The sequence below is a fragment of the Chiloscyllium plagiosum genome, chromosome 5 (assembly GCF_004010195.1).
Source record: "Chiloscyllium plagiosum isolate BGI_BamShark_2017 chromosome 5, ASM401019v2, whole genome shotgun sequence".
NCBI lineage: Eukaryota > Metazoa > Chordata > Chondrichthyes > Orectolobiformes > Hemiscylliidae > Chiloscyllium > Chiloscyllium plagiosum.
Window position 1 is genome coordinate 5,778,777 of NC_057714.1, and position 26,362 is coordinate 5,805,138.

General features: G+C 39.1%; 1 protein-coding gene across 1 annotated transcript in view; it reads right to left on the reverse strand.

Moving 5' to 3' along the window:
- chn2 (chimerin 2) overlaps positions 1-26,362 on the reverse strand; it is a 360,252-nt gene that overhangs the window by 18,308 nt on the left and 315,582 nt on the right. The window contains exons 7-8 of the mRNA XM_043689521.1: positions 20,012-20,089; positions 11,836-11,920 (exon numbers count right to left, since the gene is read on the reverse strand). Of these exons, the coding sequence (XP_043545456.1) occupies positions 11,836-11,920; positions 20,012-20,089 (163 nt within the window). The remainder of the gene's footprint in view (positions 1-11,835; positions 11,921-20,011; positions 20,090-26,362) is intronic.

The window sequence follows — 26,362 nt, forward strand, 5'->3', positions numbered from 1 at the left end:
ATTAGTTGCAAATCCTATCAGATCGAATGGCTCGGCTGGAGTGACAATTAGAGGCATTGAGGAATTTACAAGAACAAGGGGGCGTGATGGATGGCAGTTATAGGAAGAGAGAAAAGTCACAGAAACAGTTACACAGATGGGCTAACTCTAGGAAAGGTAAGAGAGGTATGCAGGTAGTGCAGGAGTCTTCTGTGGCTATCCCTATTTCAAACAGGTATGCTGTTTTGGTAAATGTAGGGGGTGATGGATTCTCAGGGGAATGTAGTACAAACAGCGAAGTTTCTGGTATCGGGACTGGCTCGAATGCAATGAGCTGTGCGTCCGGTTCCAAGAGATCGATTGCGTTAGGGGACTCGCTAGTCCGAGGCACAGACAGACGTTTCTGCAGCCAGCAGTGAAAAATCAGATTGGTGTGTTGCTTCCCTGGTGCCAGCATCAAAGATGTCTCAGAGAGGGTGCAAAATGTTCTCAAGCAGGAGAGGGACCAGCAGGAGGTCATTGTACACATTGGAACCAATGACATTGGAAGGGAAAAGGTTGAGTTTCTGAAGGGAGATTATAGAGAGTTAGGCTGGGTTTTAAAAAGGAGGTCCTTGAGAATAGTAATATCTGGATTACTCCCAGTGCTATGAACTAGTGAGGATAGGAATAGGAGGAGAGAGCAGATGACTGCATGGCTGAGGAGTTGGTGTATGGGAGAAGGATTCACATTTTTGGATCACTGGAATCTCTCCTGGGATAGAAGTGACCTGTACAAGGAGGATGGATTGCACCTGAATTGGAAGGGGACGTGTATATTGGCAGGGAAATTTGAGAGAGCTGCTTGGGAGGATTTAAACTACTATGTGGGGTGTGGGGGGGACCAGGGAGATAACTAGGAAAGAGATCAATCTGAGACTGGTACAGTTGAGAAAAGAAGAGAGTCAAACAGTCAGGGCAGGCAGATAAAAAGCAGAGAACAGGGTAGGACAGATAAACTGCATCTATTTCAATGCAAGAAGCCTGACATGGAAGGCAGATGAACTCAGGGCATGGTTAGGAACATGGGACTGGGATATCATAGCAATTACAGAAACATGGCTCAGGAATGGACAGGACAGGCAGCTTAATGTTCCAGGATACAAATGCTACAGGAAGGACAGAAAGGGTGGCAAGAGAGGAGGGGGAATGGTATTTTTGATAAAGGATAGCATTACAGCCGTGCTGAGGGTGGATATTCCTGGAAATACATCCAGGGAAGTTATTTGGGTGGACCTGAGAAATAAGAAAGGATGATCACCTTTTTTGGGATTGTATTATAATAGTCAGAGGGAATTGAGTAACAAATTTTTAAGGAGATTTCAGTTATCTGTAAGAATAAAAGGTTGGTATGGTAAGGGATTTTAACTTAGACTGGGACTGCCATGGTGTTAAGCATTTAGATGGAGAGGAATTTATTAAGAATGTACATGAAAATTTTCTGATTCAGTATGTGAATGTACCTAGTAGAGAAGGTGAAAAACTTGATCTACTTTTGGGAAATAAGGCAGGCAGGTGACTGAGGTGTCAGTGGGGGAGCATTTTGGGGCCAGCAACCATAATTCTATTAGTTTGAAATTTTTGATGGAAAGAGATAGACCAGATCTAAAAGTTGAAGTTCTAAGTTGGAGAAAGGCCAATGGTGTTAGGCAAGAACTTCCAAAAGCTGATTGGGGGCAGATGTTTGCCGGTAAAGGGACGGCTGGAAAATGGGAAGCCTTCAGAAATGAAACAACAAGAGTCCAGAGACAGTATATTCCTGTCAGGGTGAAAGGGAAGGCTGGTAGGTATAGAGGATGTTGGATGACTAAAGAAATTGAGAGTTTGGTTAAGTAAAAGAAGGAAGCATATGTTAGGTATAGACAGGATAGATTGAGTGAATCCTTAGCGTATAAAGGCAGTGGGAGTATACTTGAGAGGGAAATCAGGAGGGCAAGAAGGGAACATGAGATAGCTTTGGCAAATAGAGTTAAGGAGAATCCAAAGGGTTTTTACAAATACATTAAAGACAAAAGGATAACTAGGGAGAGAATAGGGCCCCTCAAAGATCAGTAAGGCAGCCTTTATGTGGAGCCGCAGGAGATGGGGGTATTTTGCATCAGTGTTTACTGTGGAAAAGGACCTGGAAGATACAGAATATTGGGAAATAGATGGTGACAACTTGAAAAATGACCATATTACACAGGAGGATGTCTTGAAATGCATAGAAGTGGATAAATCCCCAGGACCTGATCAGATGTACGCTAGAACTCTGTGGGAAGCTAGGAAAGTGAATGCTGGGCCTCTTGCTGAGACTGAAGGTTGGCTAATGTGGTGCCACTATTTAAGGAAGCTGCTAAGGACAAGCCAGGGAACTATAGACCAGTGAGCCTGATGTCAGTGGTGGGCAAGTTGTTGGAGAGGCAAGGACTGATTAGGGATAGTCAACATGGCTTTGTGCGTGGGAAATTATGTCTCTCAAACTTTTTTTTTATTAGATTACATTACAGTGTGGAAACAGGCCCTTCGGCCCAACAAGTCCACACCGACCCGCCGAAGCGCAACGACCCATACCCCTACATTTACCCCTTACCTAACACTATGGACAATTTAGCATGGCCAATTCACCTGACCTGCACATCTTTGGACTGTGGGAGGAAACCGGAGCACCCGGAGGAAACCCACGCAGACACGGGGAGAACGTGCAAACTCCACACAGTGGGTCGCCTGAGGCGGGAATTGAACCTGGGTCTCAGGCGCTGTGAGGCAGCAGTGCTAACCACCGTGCCGCCCACTGCCACCGTGCCGCCCACTTGATGGAGTTTTTTGAAGAAGAAACAAAGAGGATTGATGAGGGCAGAGTGGTAGACATGATCTATGTGGACTTCAGTCAGGCGTTCAACAAGATTCGCCATGGGGGACTGGTTAGCAAGGATAGATCTCATGGAATACAGGGAGAACTAGCCATTTGGATACAGAACTGGCTCAAAGGTAAAAGACAGAGGGCAGAGGGTGGTGGTGGTGGAGGGTTGTTTTTCAGATTGGAGGCCTGTGACCAGTGGATTGCCACAAGGATTGGTGCTGGGTCCACTACTTTTCATCATTTATATAAATGGGTGGATGTGAGCTTAAGAGTTATAGTTAGTAAGTTTGCAGATGACACCAAAATTGGAGGTGTGGTGGACAGTGAAGGAAGTTACCTCTGATTACAACAGGATCTTGATCAGATGGGCCAATGTGCTGAGGAGTGGCAGATGGAGTTTAATTTAGATAAATGTGAGGTGTTGCATTTTGAGAAAGCAAATCTTAGCAGGACTTATACACTTAATGGTAAGGTCCTAGGGAGTGTTGCTGAACAAAGAGACCTTGGAGTGCAGGTTCATAGCTCCTTGAAAGTAGTGTTGCAGATAGATAGGATAGTGAAGAAGGTGTTTGGTATGCTCTACTTTATTGGTCAGAGTATTGAGTACAGGAGTTGGGAGGTCATGTTGCGGTTGTACAGGACATTGGTTAGACCACTGTTGGAATATTGCGTGCAGTTCTGGTCTCCTTCCTATTCGAAGGATGTTGTGAAACTTGAAAGGGTTCAAAAAAGATTTACAAGGATTTGAGCTACAGGGAGAGGCTGAACAGGCTGGGGCTGTTTTCCCTGTAGCATCAGAGCCTAAGGGATGACCTTATAGAAGTTTGTAAAAGTTTATAAAATCATGAGGGGCATGGAAAGAGGATAAATAGACAAGATCTTTTCCCTGGGGTGGGGGAGTCCAGAACTAGAGGGCATAGGTTTAGGGTGAGAAGGGAAAAATATAAAAGAGACCAAAGGAGCAACATTTTCACATAGAGGGTGGTGCATGTATGGAATGAGCTGTTAGAGGAAGTGGTGGAGGCTAGTACAATTGCAATATTTAAAAGGCATCTGGATGGGTATATGAATAGCAAGGGTTTGGAGAGATATGGGCTGGGTGCTGGCAGGTGGGACTAGGTTGGGTTGGGATATCTGGTTGACATGGACGAGTTGGACTGAAGGGTCTATTTCTGTGCTGTACATCTCTATGACTCTAAACCATAGTGGCCCCTAATTACAGGCAACAGGAGGTAATTGGATGGGAGCAGGAGTGCCTACGTATTGTTAATGAGGCAGACATTGTTGAGGCCATGCTCGTACATAAACTGCACCCCTTCTCTTACCCTTCAAATCATAATCTCTTCCAACTTGTAAGTTGTGGCTGGCATAAGCATGCAACCTGTACCTTATAACAACATCACCTCTCCCCAGCCCAACAAATCACAATCTTACTTTTTGTCTTTCTCCTTGCAGATACCAAGTTGGTCAAGCAATGGGTGAAGAGCAAGACGATAGTGATTATGATGATCTCTCATCTCACAATTTCTCAGTCATGGTCACCAGCGTCCAGTAGAACACAAGCAGCAGACACCTAAGTTTAAGCCCTGGAGTAAGTGCTCAGACTGCTGGTATAATAGCTGTGGTTTACACTGTGCCAGTGGACATGCATAGTATCACATCAGAGAAGCAATTTGACGTCCAAGATTATGAGGATTTCTGAGATTATAGGAGGTAGAGCATGATTCTGCTGTCCACTGCCTAGAAGATAGCACTGCACTTCCACCCATATTCTTTCACCAATAGCCCATAGTATTGCCTGGCAGAATTACTACCTCCAATACTGTGATGTCACAGTTTGCAACTGAGCATTCTAGATTTATTCATGTTCAAGATGCTCCTCCAAGGTCAGCTGTTGTCCAGGTCACCACCCTTTGGTTTGCCGTGGTGTGTCAAGTACAGCTAACACATCAAGACTGCTGCTAGAATACTGGGCTTGCAAGATGTGTTGCGTAAGCTTACTTGCAAGCTGAATGGTGAGACAGTAGGATCTCTTTTAGTCCCAGTGTACAGTTGATACATAGAAAATGAAAAGTGCGGCACAGTCAACTGTACCCCATATCATTGAGAAACCATTGTTTGCGACTGGTGCAAATCCTGACCGCTCACTTTACTAAGGACCTGTTCTGTTTCTTACATTCCCCACACAGGTTCAATGTAAGCATAACTGATGGATCTAGCCATGCAGGGGTTATCATCACTGTTGCCGTGATGCAATGAAGGCATGGAGGAGTTGGAAGACCAGTTGCACCAGCCAGCACAGGGATCAGTAGCAACCCCCATGGCTGCCGAAGAGCCTCCCCACGAAGACGCCCTTACAGGAGGTACAGGAGGCCCAGAATCTGTTCTCCTTGACACCATTTCCTCCAACTGACTGAGGCACAGTGCCGCCACAGGCAGAGGATACTCTAGGACACTATCACAGAACTACAGCAATTGCTGGAGCGGGGCCAACAAATATGAAGGCGATCCTAGTGGCCATTGAGGTAGCAACTGCTCTAAACCTTTGTGAAACTGGCTCCTTCCATGGATCACTTGGCATTTGTGTGGAATCTCTCAGCCTCAACCAACAAATGCATCAAGACTGTTACCGATACAATCTGACCCAGATCACACTGCTTCATCTCATTGTTCCCGGAGGAATGACTGACTGAATGAATGATTGATTTTATCGTCACGTGTATTTTACAGTGAGAGAAGCAGTAAAATACAGTGAAAAGCTTTTCCACTGTTGCCATGATCCGACACTGTTTGAATAGTTTTAAGATTAAAAAAAAAGAAAGATATAGCATAAAGACAATCCATCAATCATCAGCAATGCGTGTGCTGCCATCCCTCCTCTACTGCCTCGCTGTCAATGGTAGTAAAGGGGAGTCAGGTATACAGTATATAGTAAAGACAAACCAAGAAAAGAGAAACGTGTTCAGAGAGGACAAGCTCCTGCACAAGAGACCTACGCTGCTACCATCTTGATGACGTCAGTTATCTTGAGGAGTTCAGTGCTACAACCCAGGCTGTCGGCTTTGGCAACATAGCTAATTTCCTCAAGTGCAGGATATATACTAGGTTCCAGAAATATGCAAACGAAAGCCGATGGGTAGTTTACAAGTGAAGCCGTTGATAACTGGTTTCTAGTCCAAAGAATCAATGACCAACCATGCGATCGGTTGTCAGGTAGCTCAACAGCTGGGGCTGTGAACCAAACAGACAGAAGCTGGTCAGGCTGGCTAAAAACCTAAAAGGTTTGCAGCAGTCAAAATCACTCACTCAGTTCTCTGCAGTAAGCCACTTGCAACTTGAAGAAAACAAGCTTATCTTTCCTTCAGCAGAAGCTGCACTTGTTTGAAGTGGATATGTCAGAAACCTCTCATAAGTGAACTAGCCTCACTGTGCTCCTTGCAAACCAGTGGAAGCACTCAGAAAAAGGAAGGTTCAGGAGAAATCTTCCAATCAGCAAGAGTCAACCCAACACATCTAGTGAACAAAGATTACGCAATGGTCTTTTTTCCATATGGGTAAAGGGGATATTGTTTATATTTATGTTTGTATGTGTAAGTCATGGGGGAGTTTCGAGTTTCAATTTGTAGAGTTCATTCAAATTAATTTAGTTTGTTTACCTGTTGCTAGAATCTCATAATCTGTGCTAAACAGTGATGATTTCTATCAACATGGGTCTGAAATGCAGGTTATCTGGGGATTTTATACATTTCTTCTAAGACATTAACTTTAATGACAACTCCAGGAATAGCAGGTTTATTTCCAGCACACTACCCCAATGAGGCAGGACACCCAGTTCCAACAGATGAGACCTGGGTGCATTGATCATTATTGGCTGCAAAATTGTTGCTCAAAAGGCAAATGGTCTTTTCTGTTCCACAGTCAGTTTCTGTATGTTTGTTTGTTTGGATGAATAAAACTGAATGTTTTGGACAATATGAAGGCTTTTCTGAAATGTGATGTTCCGCACTGACCAATGATAAGATGATGGGCTACACTGGGCATTGGGGAAAGAATAGTAAGACAGAGTTATAAGAAGGGATGTGGCTAATGACTGGTAAATCATGCAGACTGGTTCTTACACTGTGATAGATGTAAAACTGTGCCCTTGTTTGTGTAGGGAAGTGTCAGATGTATTATCATTATGCTGTGAGAAGCACTGGTTTATGGTTGCTCTCCCACTATGTGCATGATAATGGGCAACTCCAGACTGCCACACTTGATCCTGTGCACTGTCAGAGTTTAAAGATGGCACAAAAGCAGGGATTAAGGGATTATGGTTTTAGGCAGCATGATGGCTTAGTGGTTAGCACTGATGCCTCACAGAGCCAGGGACCCAGGTTCGATTCCAGTCTCAGGCAACCGTCTGTCTGTGTGGAGTTTGCACATTCTCCTCGCGTTTGTGTTGGTTTCCTCTGGATGCTCTGGTTTCCTTCCACAGTCCAAAGACCTGCAGGTCAGGTGAATTGGCCATGTTAAATTGCCCATAGTGTTAGGTGCATTAGTCAGAGGGAAATGGGTCTGGGTGGGTTACTCTTCGGAGGGTCAGTATGGACTTGTTGGGCCGACGGGCCAGTTTCCACACTGTAGGGAATCTAATCTAATCATATCCTGGTAGTGGTAAATACAGCTGCCTGTGGCAAGTGGGATAAAATGACAAGCTGGGGTGTTCATAGAGGAGTGGTGCATAGATAATGAAGTGAGTTTGGAAACATAGAATGAAAAAGACTCATTCGGCTTCATGGAGCGATACCCTTGATGAAACTTAGCAGAAATTGACTAAGTGCCACTTTTGGCAAGATTCAACATGATGTACATTTTATAACTCGATGATCGTGTTTTGATCAATGCTCTCTACAAGAGCAATGAATTGAGTAATATTTTTGTGTTCTTTCTCCCTCTCAGAAGCATGCCAAATCTAAACTAAGATATTTGTTCTGTAACTCTTCCAACTAAGCAAGATTTCCATATTTTTTACCCTTCCAACACATACTTTCTTCCATCTCAGAATTGTTACAACATAGAGACCATTTGGCTCACTGTGACTGCACCAGCTCTTCAAACAGACATCATTACATGGTGGCAATCTGCTGCCTTTTCTCCTTATCTTTGCACACTATTTCTATCCTAATGATCATCCAATCTCCTCAAGTGCTTTAATTGACCCTATCTACACCATATTTCCAGATAGTACATTCAATATCCTAACTATTCACTGTGTGAATAGTTTTTCTCACTTTTTCTCACATGACCCTTGCTTCTTTTGCATATGACCTTAAATCTATGCTGTCTCATTTCTGTTCCCTTTATGAGTAGATGCAGCTTCTCCCTATCTACTCTGTCTAGCCCACTCCCTTTCAAAAGCCATTCAATCCTGACTGCAATGACTGCTCAAGTTTTAATCAATCACCTTCCTTTTCTGAATCTACACTCGCCTGGAGTCCAGAAACTGTTTCTAGTAATTACACATAGACACAACCAGCATATGGTTTTGTCTTGATCATACCTTAAATCAGTTGCATCAAAAAAATTTGAACTTGTGAACTTTCCAACTCCCACTCTCAGGTATACTGAATAATTAACGGCACTGGGGTTATACTGACTTCCAAGCTCTTGGGACTTTCCCACAGCTTAGAATCCAACACTTAGGAATTTGTTGGATTTAGTAGATAACTGAGTTCTAACAGCATGGAAATTTCCAACTCACTTGGGACCTTTCACAGAGTCCCTGACACAAAACTCATACAGTTCAATAAAATAAAACCTCAAGCAGCATGTTTTCTCAACTCTCCTCCCTAACTAAGGATGACATTCATTCTCTACCTCTATAAACTTGCCTCACTCATGAATGAGTGACATTGTCCTGTCATCTTGTGAGAGGAATCAGTTGGCAGGGGGAGGGGTGAGAGTGGTTGTGGGAATTATTAAAATGTAACTCTTGTTATTTATTGTCTCTTTACAAAATTGTGCCCATTCTCCATTTCAAAGGGAGATAGTATGATTTTTGAACTACTCCTTCTACTGTTTTTTTGGCATTAGAATAAGATAAAACTTGTTTGACTTGTTTCAATCAAACATTGAAGCATGAATTTATATTGTCATACAAAATTCACTGAGACTTACCTGTTTTGATTAAAATCTTAAACAATATTCTTAATCAAAGCACACCTTACTCCTAAGTTTCAGGTGTTTCCTATTGTCTAAATATATTATTTGCATCTCAATTGCCAATATCTGATTATGCTAGAGACACAGATCTATATGTCTGGAAACTTGTTAGTAGGGCTTACGGTTAACAGACATACATGCAGTTTCCACCTAATTAGGTTACTTAAATGCTGAACTTCATTTTTGAGCGATACTGCTCTTGAAGCCTTTGTTTCAAAAGAAGCGGAAGGACAACTTGCTTCCGATGAATAACGAGGAAAATTGGAAATGCTAGTAAACTGAAATAAAACTAGAAAATGCTGAAAACAAATGACAGACCAGATCCAAAAGAGGAAAACACAAGGGGCTGCACATTGCTGTCAGTGACCAAGGAATGTTGCCTGCTGTCAGCTGCTCAAGAGACATTTAGAAAATCTATCCATGGAAACTTCCTCTAATTTGGCATCCATTTCAGTACAGTGCCCTCTAGAGGGGATCGGCAAACAGGGTCATTGGCAAAAAGTCTCACCAACCAACCACACTGAAAAATCTTTATGCACAGATCACAAGTTTGGAAGTGAGAAACAGAAAAGGTAAGTTAGATTAGATGTACAAAAACCAAAAATACAACCTGCGGAATACAAGAAAGATTAAGGGAGATGGGGATAAAAGAGACGGACAGAAACAGTACAGGCAAGTTATTTTTAATTTGAATTTTTTAAAAGTCTCCAATGTTTTTTTTTAAGGAGCACACAAAATAGGAGCAGTAGTAGCTCATTCAGCCAGTCATGTTTGTAATTTTTGAGTGACCATTGAAACAATGTTACGTTGTTGCAAAAAAATACCTTAAATCCAATAGATTATTCTTACAAGTGATACTGGGTCAAACAAATCCACATTGGACAGATTATTCTAAAAGCATAATCTTTCTATTACAAGAAACAATGACCACTTATAAAAAAAAAGTGTCTGCATAAAGATAAGTTCAAAAATATTAAAATTCTGACAGTATTTATTGCCTTACTAGGTAATCAGAACTGATAGTTTGTGTTGGTGCACTCTACAACTGGTTCTCATCTCCAAAATGATGAAACTATAAACTGAATACTGAAAAAAAACATTTATGTTCATATAACTTATAAATAATAAATTACATATTTAAACTGCCTTTGAGTGAAGATATTCCATGGTTAATATGTTCATAAACTAGGTATTTCAGCCCTCAGATACCTCATTGTAATACTTCAGTATGTTTTGAACCAATATCTCTGTGCACTTTTGACTTATTTACAATTTTAAATTTACAATAATGATACTTTCATGTGCTTTTTTATCTTCAATAATTAACTACACTCTCATCTTGGTAATTCCTTGATGGAGTACCAGTTGCACTCCAGTAACCTTACCAAGCCATTTTTGAACTCAACAATGAGTGCTGTCAAGCAAGTTAACAAAAGGGGCACTACGACAGTGCCTATTATTTTCTCGAGCAATGTTTACACGTGCTGCGTGGACTGTTCAATGGAGCTGTTGAACAGTAATTAGGATGAAGAACTGTTGTAAAAGCCTCTTTGTTGGGCCAGATATAGTGATCTTACATATCTCTGATTTGGCAGAGATCAACTAACTTGGCAAAGACCGGGGACTGAACCTTAAACCATCCTGTTGTACGTGGCCAGGCTACTCACTGGATAAATTCACTAAGACCTTGGAGGAAGCAGCTCCATTCCAGTTCAAGCTCATTTTGAATTCTGTCTGGTTTTTATTAGTCAGATATCAATCAGGTCAGTGTTATCTTTTTCAGTGCACTGAGCACTGATTATCTGAATGACATTATTCATGCTCATATATATATATATATATATATATATACACACAATTTATAATGGTACATTTATCTATTAAAACAAAATATGGGGAGTCCTCCATTAAGGACAGTCTCATGCTGCATTATGTTGAACAAGATCCATTTATTTATTCATTTAAATTAGACCTTCTGGTAAAGAAGGTTACAATCTTAAAAAAAAACTGTAAAGTACAGAGTTTCACACTGTTTGTACAGTAACTTACAAGTATACAGAGAGTGAAGAGTGTGTAATCACATACAAACGTCTCTCACTTGCTTGAGTTAGGTCAGTAGGTTGTATTGATAGTGGGATAAAATGATCTTGCAACAACCCAAGGGCCTCAAACTGTCCAACAATCCAGGCCCACTAAACAGAAGCCTACATTTGTTCAGTGTCATTCTTCTTTTACTTTTATAAATTATCGACAAGGAGGTAACTCTCACAGTAAAGTATAACAGTTTAGATTGAAACTGAAATGGTTATATCTAGTACAGTAAAAAGCACATTAAAATGGACAGATCATAACAATGATGTTGCTATACTCTTTACAACTTTGAAAAAAAGAAACATTTTATTGTTTCCACAATGTTACCTGCAAAAACAGACAGCTGCGTGAAATATTGTTCCAGCAAGAAATATTTAAAGATTTGCATTTAAAGAGCTCAGCTTTCTTAAAAGTAACTGATAACTTTCCAGGTAACACCTTTTCTTGCAGTAACATTTTTATAGCACTCACTCATTGGTTTCACTCAAATGTAAATTCACCTTTCCTCCATAGAAACATGAGCTTAAACTTCTATCTTAAATAATGGTTATTTACATATCTTGACTAAAAAGAGAAAAATATGTTTAATGCAAAACAATATGTACTGACTGATCAATGCTTTTGTAAATAATTTTTTTAAAAAAGGATAGCTCATTGTAGAGAATAAAATGAGACCCTACCTGAACATCTCACTCCCTGAGCGATTAGACCCCACATAAAGTTGGCACAGTATTCACACCAGTGAGGACCTCTGAATGTATGAACCTGAAAAACACAAAGGTGCATAAAGGAATGAAGGTTGAAGCCAGATGGTCTGACAGATGGAACACACTAAAGTGCTGATCACAAAGCACACCGTGGGGATCAACATATGAAACTGTCTTTATAGGACTAGGAAGCTTTATCTCTACTTTTTCACAGCTGGCCCCAAGAGAAAACTATTTTGCATTAAACAATAGTGCTTTCTGTGCCTAACAATTCACTTCTGCCTTAACAAACTTGCAGCACCTTATTTTAGGCTCATCATGTCTGGCTGCCAATGGTTGGTAATACTGCTGTGTGTGTCTGTAAGCATGTGTGAGGAAACAACAGCTGGAGAAATTATTTCTATGGGAAATTGGAAGGGATGCGATAGAAATAACATTAGAGGGACGACAATGGGAAGAATGGATTTGCATTGAATGAGGACAGCGTTACAGGGGAGGATCAAACAATGGATTTGGTTAATTGTAGCATAAAGATGGGGATAATTATTTGATGCAATTCATTATATAAAAGCTATTCTTTATATTATAACTGAAGATTAAATTAACTCAAATATGCAAGACACTCTGAAAACCTGGACTCAAGAAAAGAACAACTCTAACACTGCGATGAAACTTTAATCTATACCAACACAATCATGGAACAACATGGGTAGCTGTGGGACTGTGTTCTTTGATGATATATGCTGAAACTATAAGAGGCACATTTCAAGGAAATAGAATCCTCAAGTAATATTGTGCTCATCAGAAGTAAATCTGTCTTATCAGCCCAAAGTGACAACAGTTTTCAATTAGATGTTCATATTTATATTTATATTCAAGTCACAAGGCCAGGCTGAAAAATAAGTTCAATGTATATTGCCAGGGTAATTTTTAGTATGTGGACAGCTTTATATAACTTTTTGAAAAGTGAGAAGTTTGGATTCCCTTACAGTTTTTTTTTGTGAAAGAATGAAAAGAAATTCTGTATTTAAAGAGTTACCATTGCAATAACCAAACTAATTCGAGACAAATGTTTTGTGGGTCTCTGCTGGTATCCCATAATTCCCTTATCACCCAAAAATCTAACAATCTTTGTTTTGAATAGACATAGAGACTGAGCATCTGCAACCTTCCAGGATAGACAATTCCAAAGATTCACAACCATTGGAATGGAAACAAATTCTCCTCCATTTTAGTCCTAAATGGCCAACTCCTTTTTCTGAGAGTATGACAACATGTTTTAGATTCCCTAACCAGGAGAGAGACTTTCTCAACATCCCGGTCAAGTCACAGGAAGATCCTATCATTATCCTGAATCCCTGGGACTATAAACTGAGTTAACTTAATCTCTCCTCATAGGACAATCCCCTCACAACTCAGGAATAAATATAGGGAACATTTATTGCATTCCCTCTCGGGCTATGCTTCCCAAACCTTTTGCTGACTTTCACCCCATTTTGAGGCTTGGGAATTGACTCCTCAGTAAAAACTACAGGAGGAATGTTTGGGGTTGTGGGGGGAGAGCATGTGAGGTAGGGCCTGTTAGCACCAAGCACAGCTATTACAAACCTGACTGCAACGCCACGACATGGTCACTGCAGAGCTCGGCATACCAGAATTTTAGCTTATGACCCCACAATGTGTCCTGAGCAGTTTTAAGAGGCCCTGCTCTAGGGCAAGTACATGCTTGCCTATGTAAGGAGATCAAAACAGCACATGATATTCCAGATGTGACCTTACCAAGGTCCTCAATAATTGCAGTTATACTGCTTTACTTTTATACTCTCAGGGAGAAATGGTGGCATGTCACTGGACGAGGAATGCAGGCTAATGCTCTGGGGACATGGGTCTGAAACTTACCAATGCAGCTGGTGGAACTCAGGTTGAAATAATGCCTCTGTGATATAAAGCTGTTTATAGTACAATCATTAATTGTTAAAAGTTCAAGTGGTTCACTCACAGGTCCCTCTGAATGCATGTATTTCCCAGCTTCTCACATTCAAATTGTATTGAGCTTCATACTTCACCATGTTATATTTTATCTGTCATGTTCTTGCCCATTACCCCAACAGTCCATATTGTTATGTGGCCATTTTATATTCCTCCAGCCTGCTTATTTGCCCAGATAACTTTACATCACCAGCTTCAACACTTTATGTACTGTCCCTTCATTAAAGTCATAAACATTGATTATAAATGGCTGAGACCCAATGAGTGATCTTTATGGTATCCAATAGGGCAGAAAAGTGGACGTGAGGAATATTGGATCAGCCATTCTACTGAATGGTGGAACAGGCTTGAGGGACCGAACAGCCTACTCTTGTTCCTATTCCTTATGATTCCTTATGATTATTGCTTTGGTAGCACATGAAAGAACAAGGAGAATCTGCACCAGAATTAACCAGTGGAGTCAGCATTTTTGCATCAGCTCTTAGCTGGAGAAATCTACATATTAATCCCACTGCAAAAACAAATACAAACTGTTGATAACACTTAGTAAGTCAGGCAGCATACTCCCCAAAAACTGAATGTTCATGTTTTAGATATAACCCTTTATACTCCTACAGTATGGAAACAAATCCTTTGGCCCAACAAGTCCACACTGACCTCCTTAATAGTAACCCATTCCCCTACACTGACTAATGCACTGAACACTACGGGCAATTTAGCATGACCAATCTACCCTAACCTGCACATCTTTGGACTGTGAGAGGAAACCGGAGCACCCGGAGTAAACCCATGTAGACACGGGGAGAATGTGCAAACTTCACACAGACAGTCACCTGAGGCAGGAACTGAAGCCAGGTCCCTGATGCTGGGAGGTAGCAATGCTAACCACTGAGCCACCATACTGCCCCAATTTCACAACCATGTGGCCTCGTTATCAGAATTCACAAAGACATAACTTGATCTACTGACTATTTGCAGTATTTAATGTTTCAAGTCTTCTGCATTTTCCAGCACTTTCCTTTGACTAATATCACTGCTCCACATACTCTTCATAGCCTCATATTATTTGTTTCAAATATTCATCCAATTGTTCATTAAGAACTGTACTGCTCTCCCTACAACCATTTCTTTTCCAGTTGGAATAGACCCCAAATCCTTTCCGTCTTGTTGATTTTTGCACAAAGCATGGTGAAGATTTGGTGATTGAAATTACAATTAGGAGTGAAGAAAATTTAATACAGCAGTTTCTGGGATAACAATTTGACAACAGATACCCCCATCCAGTTTTCCTCCCACTAACATTTGAACATCAGAGAAAAAAAAAGCCCTCTTATGTTCATTACAAAGTTGAGATTTTAAATGTAACAAACCTTTAAACTATTTTAGTTATTGGATCAAATCTTTCAACTCCTTCACGGGTTTTATAATATTTTACCATTCTTGACTTGCTATCAGCAGCCATTTAACTTGATTGGCTTCATTAATCAGCACCAGAGGCAAGAATCTCAGCAGGAAGGCAACAATAAGATCTATTGACATTAAATGCTAACTATGTTAAGAATTTGCACAGAAGGTCATTGTATGGACTCAAGACAAATTTTTTAAAAAACTTTTTTATGAAGACTATAATGGAGAGAGAATCATTCTTCATTCATGAAAACTTAATTATAAAGCTGAAAGAATTTGCCATTCCATTTAAAAAAACAGCTACCAAAATATTGCTGTAATCTGTGAATGCCAACCCTATGGAGGCGTTTAAAACATAGAAATGTCAAATATTGGACATGCAAATCAAAGAAAGTGATAAACGTGTAATTTTTTTAAATGAGCTTACATTATACATTGTCTTCCATCTCCTCAAGAAATCTAAAATTGCTTTAATGCCAATTAATTCTTATGAAAATGTGATGGCAAATGCAGTAGTCCATAATGTGCATGGAAATCACCAGAGGATTTCTTTCAACTAGCCAAAGAGATAGGTAGGCCTCAATTTAACATCACATTTAATACGCTACTGCTCCATGCTTCAGTTATACAAGGAGCTGAGGTACTTATGTGAGGCTTGAAACTGTCATCTTCTGACTCAGAGGCTCAGGTGGTGCAACTTGACAAAGAGAGATGTGAGCTCTTTGGATGATTTCATTTCTCATAAATGCAAAATATTGTACAGAAGAAAATTAGGAGTGCATTGGCTACAGTTATTCTACAGGATAACATCCATGGATACAGAAGAGAATTTATACGTAGCAGTGTAATTCAGATTTTTTATAGGTGCTCTGTTGCATAGGTTAGTTTGAGAGTTTAGAGAAAGTTCAAGTGAAGAAAACCTATCTTGCGCAGGAATTTGGTTGAAATGCTAAGTGCTGGCAAAAAGAATTAAAATGCTCACTTATTGAAGGACTACTGGAAATAAGTTACATTTCTGTTATAACCATGCTGAGGAGAAGGAAATTTGAACACAAAACTCCATAGTTAAAGAATATTAGAACAGGTGAATTCTGACCCAAGCTACCTATGCTTAAAGTGCCTATGTCAAACAAGAATTTTGCAGATAAAGATGTTGAAGGAGGTTTGATGGGACAATCTTGATTGAAATAAACAGAAGGATGAAGAAATCTCAGCCTAAGTGAATAATATATTAAGCAGACTAATCTTTCACATTTTGATAAATACTAGCCACACACCACCAAATATATATTACATTGTTATTTTTTTTGGACAGCAATGTGGGTGTACCTAGTGGTTCAAGAGGCACTACCAACTTCTCATGAACAATTAGAGATGGTTCATAAACGTTGGCCTAACTGGAGATACCCCACATCTTGTGAAAAAACTCAAAGTAAACAATACACACAGGAAATGCCAATCACAAACAGTGTAATACAGACTAGCATATCTTTTTTTTGCATGATGTTGATCGAGAAATGAATATTGGCCAGAATACTACCCAGATCTAATCTGGTCTTTGTATAATAGTAGGAAGATTTTCTCCCCTTTATATTTTAGCACTGTGTTTGGAAAGGTTATGTTCATTGGTTATTCTGACTAACTTCCTTCTCTAATGATAACATTTTAGTGATTTTGTACGTGGATTGCTATCTGATTTAGTGTCTCCACTAATTTATTCATTAAATAAAAACTCTGATTTATCAATTTGCACTCCAAAATGGATAACCTTCGAATGCTGGAGAAACTCAGCAGATCTGATAGCATCTGTAAATTCTCCGGAATTCTTTGTTTCAGATTTTTGGTATCCGCAGTACTTTGATTTTAACCTTCGACAAAACATGCCCAAAATACCAGATGATGTCATCGATCTATGGGGGCAAAACAAATCACCATTGATCGATTCTGGCTTCAATTTGGATTCATATTCCTTTTTTAATAATAAAAGTTCCTATAAGCTTTAAATTTTTAATCTCTTCCTCCTACTTTAATACTACCTCTTCCTATCCTCTGTAGGAAGACAGACACAATGCTGTCATTATTACCCTGTAACTTGTCAAAACAAGAATGTTCATGTGATGTTTGATCAGTTAAGATGGAAAGAACAAAACGTCCCTACATTGTTCCATACTGTAACTTCACTGTGAATTACCAGAACTATGAGCTATCAAACTACCAGCTCGATAAACCTGATCGATGATTCAATAATATTGGGATATTAGCTTACAAATAATTAAAATAATTCAATGCTCTAAGATACAATTGTCACAAATTGTTTATGACTATATATTTGCAAATATTAACATTAATTAAACATTTTTTTCTACAAAACGGGCTTATCAAATGATTAAAGAACATACTGCATGCTGAAAATCTGAAAAAAGAAACAGAGTCTACAAGCAGAGAAACACCCTTCGGTCCAACTCATCCATGCCGACCAGGGTTTCCTAACTAAATTAGTCCCATTTGTCTGCATCTGGCTCATATCCATGTAAACCTTTCCTATCCATGTAACTGTCCAAATATCTTTTAAATGTTATAACTAGACCTGCATCTACCATTTCCTCTGGCAGTTCATTCCACATACACATCACCTTCTGTGTAAAAACATTGTCCCTCAACTCCCTTTAAAATGTTTCCTCTCTCACCTTATATCTACGCCCTCTAGTTTTGAATTCCCCTACTCTAGGAAAAAGACCTTTGCTATTCCCCTTATCTGTGCTCTGCATATTATTTTCTTGTCATTCTTTTGATTACAATGGAACTGAGTTTGAAACACTAACCTCCAGTAATGACTACTAGAAGCACTATGTTAGTATTTATGTTAGTAACATAATATATTCATTATTGATTGTAGCTATTGAAAGATGTATCACTGTGAAACCATTAAATTATTATGCAAGGTTGCCATGAAGATTTATTTTCAGATAATTTCTGGTTTGCTATACAGAAGCATCAATTTACTATTCATTGACATTTTCAGTATGTACAAAGCCAAATTTAATTCAAGCTTGAATTGACTCTTCACCAGTTTAAAAATAGAACACAATATAACATTTCTGTGTTTCAGAAATAACCATGCATAATTGAAAAAAAAATCCATTTCCAAAACAGAAGTTTGGAAATGTACAGAATGTACAGAAATTATTTGAGGAAAATACAATCTGTCAAGCAACCAATATGCATGTTTAAAGATACTGAATAAAGTTTCATATGCAACAAGGAATTCAGTCTACATTGAAAATGCTAACTTTTGCAAAGAATTCATGGAAGAACTGAAAGCCAATTGCTTTCCGGAGAATAAAGCAAGAATTGTTTTTCTTTTACAAATAGATTGCTCAGAGTGTCAACAATTCTCATCCCTATATCAAAACTCCTTACTTGTGGTTATAATTGCTGCATTAACAAAATGAGTTTATTCAAGCAAAAGTAAAATACTGACCATGTGATATTTAAACTACCAAGGGATGAGACCGTTCAGACATGTGGAATTTGTCAACTGTAGTTCAATTGAATTTTCTCACTTAGAACAAATACCAGTAGACACTTCACTTATTGTCCAAAGGATGACTGGGTGAATAATTGTTTTATTGCACCATTATTTCATTAGAGCAAGGAAATGGGATCAATTGGATAGTTCTAACAAAATGCTGGCAGATTCAGTAAGTTGAAAAGTTGTCCTTCTGAACTGCTTGAGGGTATGTTGTGTCATGGGTTAAGAGTGTTTCACAATTCAGTATATTTACTGCAAGAATGTTGAAATTTGATACACCAAACATAGTGAGTTAGGCCAAGGTTGGTTGCTCACAAATATATTCCCATGGTTATCTTGTTGCTCTTTTTCTGTTTTGAAAGAGCAGTGCAATGGTACACTGGATTGGAGGTCAACATTAACACAAAGGTGTACTAGGATTAAGGCGTAATCCAAATTGTTCACACACCAGAATTTCCAATTTCAGTCACATCATTCTGAGAAAATGTTGACAGTGATCACTTACTTTCCCAAAACAAAATATGAAAAAGAGAATCACTCCTCAGTAACTACTATGCATTTCATGTGATTATTTTGAAGTAGCATCGAGGACACATAACCATCAATGTCTGCACCCTCACCATCTCCAATTACATGAAATTTGCAGTGATCAGCAAATATTGCTGAAGGGATTAGCAATGCTTTTCTTTAAGTATTTCATTGTACATTAAGAAGAAAATTAGTTTTCATTATACGTTACCATGTTTGTCCGATTGTTAAAGAAAACGCTAGGGATTGGTACAACCTCAACACTTATTTAGTGTTACTTACAAAGCTAATTAGTAATACCTTATGTTGTGAACAGCAGCGAGTAGTAAGAGATAGCAGCTGCAGTAATTGTGGAGTACTTATAACACTAGCATAAGTACCATTGCTTTACAACTTTCCATTGCAGAAATGTTTCTGATCACATAAGCACAATCCACCTTTATCTAGATCCAGTCAAAGAGCAGTGAAATAACAATTACTTTAAAAAGCCCCTTATTTGTAAGTATATCATTAAAGTCAAAAAGATGCATTTTGGAATTGTCTAAACGTTTAAAAAGTGAAACTGCATGTAAGCAGTCACATTACCACGAGTGTATTGCGTTATTCAATAAGTATGTTAAAGTAAAAACTAAATAATGCCAAGATGAATTGTATTCAGCATTTAAATGACAGAAATGTAAAATTCAATCTTACCTTAAAATTATGAGCTTTTTCATAATTGAAATGGTTTTCACTTTGTTTCAAGGCAGCTCTTCTGATAAGTGAGGTGATCTGTGAATAGGCAAAAAGTTTCAGAGGTTGCCATAACACTGTATTCCTTCTAACAGTTTTCATCCCTAGTGCCACTGCCAGAAGCTCTTGATGGTTCTTGCTCTTTTTTGCTTTGTGTGTAATAGGAGAACATGTCTGTTCACTCTCTGACCACAGTCCCTGAGAAGGCATGGCGTTAGGATCCCAAATATGTGCCCGGTCCTGTGAGCTGTAAAGTTTAAACGTCCTCAAGTTTGCCAAAAAGCTTCTAATGTTAACAACCAGAGTGGGAGCAGCTGCACTCCATTCTGCTGAATCCTCAGGCATGTGACTTGAATGGGCTGTCTTGTGTGATGAAGGGGTTTCTGCATCTGAATGAGCCTTAGCAAATGTCTGAGTAAGCACTCAAGGCAGACGTGTGCTGCAGACAAAAGCGCACATTCATAAACCCTGCAAAACCTTAGCAACCGTTTCTAGACAGACGTTACTGAAACTTTAGGCAGAGGGTGGTTGCTCAGCACTCTGAGACCACAGCAGATTTCAAAAGCCCAATCTGTTCTGCACAATACCACATTAAAGAAACTTGCTCAGATGGTACTGGTCAAATACTGCACCAATTACACAACAAATCAGACTCAAAAGTTGATTGGGCTGTAAGATTTAATCCAACCTTAGAGTATGCAAATACCATATCCATATCCTATATGATAACATTATCAAAGGATTCACAAGAATCTACAGTAGTCTCTGTTTAAAATTGCAATTCTGCATAGTGTTTGGAAATCATACAAGCCAATTTAAAAAAACTGACAGTGTGGTAAAACTAAAATCAAATATTGTCAATATTTGTCTGTTACACTTCCTAAGTATTACCATGTTAAAACTGTAACAAATGAAGAATCTGGTTAGTTTCTTAAAAATATAGAACCAAAGCAATTTTAGAAAAAAGAAAATTGTAATTCTTGCAGCTATAATGCTGATCATAAGAAATATGATGTCACTTTTATATACAGTTGCCTTCTCTAAGTCCTTGTAACATACTAATGTACATGCATTCACACAGTTGATATTAATGTTTTGTTTAAATACATCAAAATGAAACTAGATGCTGAGAAATATTTTAAGTTCCATCTTTCACCTTAAGATTTCCGAACCAAAAATTCCTCCTGTATCAATATAATATCAGTTATATCAATATAAATTTCCTCCAGTTTAAAGGGATAAAGGCAGATTTTGGAACATATAAAACACCAAGCTTACAAAATTTAGATTCACAATACCTTAGAGGTTCAAATGACATCTACAGCATGTGTGCACAACTCTGATGTGAGTCACTGGGGATTTCATACTGGTGAAGGAAAAATGTGTAAGGGGCCATTGACAGCTAACACGATGGCAAGATAGCCAGAAGTTCTTGTTAAATGTAGCAAAGTGTGAAATAATACACTAGTACGGTTGAAATGATAATACCTAATGTTCAAAAGAGGGAAAGAAGGAACTCCTGGTGAAAGTTCAAGATGACAAAATGAAGGATCTTGAAATAACCAATAAATCTTTGGAGGCCTGTGACCAGTGGTGTGCCACAACGTTCAGTGTTGGGCCTCATCTTTCCATCATTTATATAAATGATTTAGATGCGAACGCCAGGGGTATGGTTAGTAAGTTTGCAGATGACACCAAAAATGGCGGTGAAGTGTACAGCGAAGAAGGTTACCTCAGAGTACAAGATCTTGATTGGATGGGCAAATGAGCTGAGGAGTGGCAGATGGAGTTTAATTTAGATAAATGTGAGGTGCTGCATTTTGGAAAGGCAAATCAGGGCAGGATTTATACACTCAATGGTAAAATCCAGTTACTGTTATTCTTTGTTATTGAACAAAAGAAAACCTTGGAATGCAGGTTCATTGCTCTTTGAAATTGGAGTGGATGGTAGATAGGAGAGTGAAGGTAGTATTTGGTATGCTTGCCTTTATTGGTCTATGTATTGATTATAGGAGTCGGGAGGTCATGTTGAGGCTGTACAGGACATTGGTTGGGCCACTTTTGGAACAGTGTGCGTAATTCTGGCCTGCCTCCTATCGGAAAGATGTTGTGAAACCTGCAAGGGTTCAGAAAAAATTTACAAGAATAGAGAGTTTGAGCTATAGGGAGAGGCTGAATAGGCTGGGGCTATTTTCCTGGAGCATCAGAGACTGAGGAGTGACCTTACAGAGGTTTATAAAATCATGAGGGGCATGGATAGGATAAACAGACAGTCTTTTCTCTGGGATGGGGAGTCAAAAACAGAAGGGCATAGGTATAAAATGAGGGGGGAAAGATTTAAAAGCGACCGAAGAGACAAATCTTTCACACAGAGGGTGCTGCGCGTATGGAACGAGTTGCCAGAGGAAGTGGTGGAGGCTGGTACAATTACAGCATTTTAAAGGCAAATGGATGGGTATATGAATAAGAAGGATTTAGAGGGATATGGCTAAATACTGGCAAACGGGACTAGATTTATCTGGTCGGCATGGATGAGTTGGACTAAAGGATCTGTTTCTGTGCTGTACATCTTTATGATTCTATAAATCTGTGGAAGTGAAAGCTGCACCAGAGAGGCTACGCAACCAGCCATAAGTGATAACATTGCACATATATAAGGATCTTAAAAAATCATTGTCTTTGATTCTAGAAGCACAGATTATAATAGAAAATGGTGAATACATCGCTCAACTTCTGTGGCTGTAGTTGCTGCATTGTGTAGACTATAAAATAGAGTGTAACTTGGTTGAATTTTTTGATGAAGTAACAAAAAGGTTTAATAAAGGTATTTTTTTCTAAGGTATTCAAAGTGTTACACAGAAGGCTTGTTTCAAAGAAAGAAGTCTACGTAGTTAAGGGAAACTTGGCAATATGGATATATCGACAGAAAGCAAAGGTTCATGAGGATGGATGTTTTTTCCAGTCTTGATGGTTTAGTTGGTATTGTCCAACGATCAGTTATGGATCCATTTCTGTTTTCCTTTTCTTTTAAAAATCAATGACCTAGTCTCCTGTAGGGAACACACTACAAAGTTTTCAGTGATACTAAACATGACAAAGTTGTAGGGATGAGGATAGTTTTAGGTTTCAAGTTGACTTGTACAGATGGGAAGGAGGATAGGACTTGAGTTCAATATAGAAAAGAGTGAAGAGATGCACTTTTGGAGAATTTATATGGAAGACAATATTTTATAAGCAACTCTATTCTGAAAAGTGAGGATGAAGAGAGAGATCTTGGTGTCCACACATACAATTTCTTCAAGGTGGGAGGACAAAATAATAAAGTGAACATCGGATTACTTGGGTTTGTAAATACAGGAATAAAAATATAAGTAGAGATATTGCAAGAGCTTTGCAACATTGGTTAGCCCTCAGCTGATATGGGAAATTCTAAGCACCATACTTGGAAAGACGTAAAGACTTTAAGAAAGATACAAAGGAGGTTTACCACGATGATACCGGGGATCAGGGACTTCAGTCATGAGCAAATGTTGACAAAATTAGCACAATTGTTATTGAAGCAGAGAAGATCAAGAGAACATAAATAACAGGAGTAGACCATATGGCATCTCAAGTTTGCTTTGCTACTCAATTGACCATAACTGATCTTCACTTTCCCATACTCTTAATTCCCTAAGAAATTAACAATCTCTCTATCCTAGCCCTGATTATACTTAATGATGGAGCATCCAGTATCTTCCAAAGTGGACAATTTGAAAGACTCCCAACCTCAGAGTGAATACATTTCTCACCTCAGCTCTAAATAATTAACTCCTTAGCCTGAGTCCTTGTGTTGTAGATTGCCCAGCCAGGGAAACACCTTTTGTGTCTGGCATGGCAAGGTTCTCTGGAATCTTGTGTGTTGCAATGAGCACACCTCTCATTCTTGTGGAATTCAGGCCCAATTCATCATCGTTTAATTTCCTCATCTCAGAAAGCAATCAAGCAAACCTTTGCTGTGGCACCTCCAGTGCAAGTGTAACATTTCTTAGACACTACAGAGATCAGAACAGCAAACAGAATTCCAGCTGCGATTTTGCCAAAGATCCACACAATTGTAGCAAGGTTTTCTTATTATATTCATAATTCCTTGAAATAAAAGTCAATATGCCATTTACCTACTGAATTCATTTCTGTACCTTAATGCTAACTTTTTACAGACAAGCTGCATCCAAAGCTCGCTGAGCGTTGACATAAACAAGTTTCACATTGTTTAAAAAATATTTTGCTGATTTATTCTTACTGTCAAAGTCTACAAACCACATAATATTCCATCTACCATCTTGTTACCCTTTCACGTAACCTGTCCATGTCTCTTTGTGTCCTCCATACAGCTTATATTCCCACCTAACTTTCTATCATCAGCATGTTATAATTCTGCAGCCTCTACCAGCTAAAAGGAGAACAGCAGGAGGCCACATGGAAACACCAATGGCAAGTCTGCTCCAATCCAATTTGAAAACTTATCACTATTCCTTCACTGCCACAGTCAAAAACAAGCAAGCCTCTTCCTAGCAGCACTGTGGACTGCAGCCATTTACTACCTCATTGAAGAGGATTTCAACAGGCAGTAAATGGCTACCTTTCCAGCAATGCTCACGTTCCATGAGCGAGAAACAACAAAAAACTGTGCATTATTTTCAGACTCTGCATAAATCATTCATATGGCCTGCAAGTAGCTTTAGCCCCATCATTGATGTTTACGGTACTTCATTAATTAAGCCTGCCAATTTGAAAATGACCCATTATCTCTGTTCTCCACTTTCTGCCCAATAAAACACCTACCTCCACCCAAATAAACCTGATTATCCCCAAATCAACTGCTGGATTAATGACATCTTTACAATGAAGGAGGCTAGTTAGAAAATGGAAATTTATGTCATAATCCACTGTACAGCATACAGCATTTTTATTAAAAAGAGAATATGACATTTGGCCAGATTTTCACGCTATGCACATACTTTGTCATTACGTTTTCTAATTTGCATTTCCTGGTTTAGACTCTGTAGGTCTCAGTAATGTTTCTTCAAGCTTATTTGCTTGGTTTCTTCAAAAGTCACAGATATTAAAAATAATTTGTTGCATGGGAAGTGAGCAAGGTTGGCATTTGTTACCCATCCATAATTGCCCTTCAATTTGAGTGGACTGTTTGATCATTTCAGAGGTCAATTAAGAGTCAACCACATGCTTTCTGTTTGGAGTCACAGGTAGGAAAAGGATAGTTGATTTCCCTCCTTAAAGAACATTAGTGAACATGATGGGCTTTTACAACAATTGATAATATTTCCACAGTCACCGTTACTGATACTAACTTTCATTCCCAGACTTTACTTAGATTACTTACAGTGTGGAAACAGACTCTTCGGCCACACCGACCCGCTGAAGCACACTCACCCAGACCCATTCCCCTACATTTACCCCTGCAGCTAACACTACGGGCAATTTAGCATGGCCAATTCACCTAACCTGCACATTTTTGGACTGTGGGAGGAAACTGGAGCACCCGGAGGAAACCCACGCAGACACGGGGAGAATGTGCAAACTCCACACAGTTAGTCGCCTGAGGCGGGAATTGAACCCGGGTCTCTGGCGCTGTGAGGCAGCAGTGCTAACCACTGTGCCACCGTCCTGCCCACACTTGAATTTATTAACTGAATTGAAATTTCACTCTTTGCCATAGTGAGGTTTGACCTCGTGTCCACAGCATTAGCCTGCTGTCAGGATTACTATTCCAATTATCAGTCCAGATAGGCTAAAGGCTCTTTGTAACTTTATATCGTAAAAAAAGCCCATCATAAATCTGTGGATGAATTCAAAAGTAATCACCACTGAATGCAAGAGCTATAGAGATTAGCAAGGAACTATGATTGGGCAAGATGGCTAATGTAGCGAAAGAATAAACCACAGGTTACAAAGTTCTAGATGGACATATTCCAAAACCCTATCTCAATTAAACATTGTGCTAATATTGAAGCCTGCACTATATTCTAAAAAAATTAGATGTAGACATAATGAGCTGTAAAGTATCAGTTAGGAAGCTTTATTTGCAAATCAAAAATATCTTTCATCAAAACATATTTCTAGTTGTACTTTGCTTTCTTTTCATAAATGTTTTCTTTAAATGTACTGACATTTTGCTGGAGTATAGTTCGATGAATACTATTCGACTTCTTGCATATCACCAAATAGCCTTTTAGAGTCATGCCTCAACAATCAAATATTCTGCTGATTATTCAAGCTTAAAAATTAATTCTGATCTCAGGTAACCTGGTT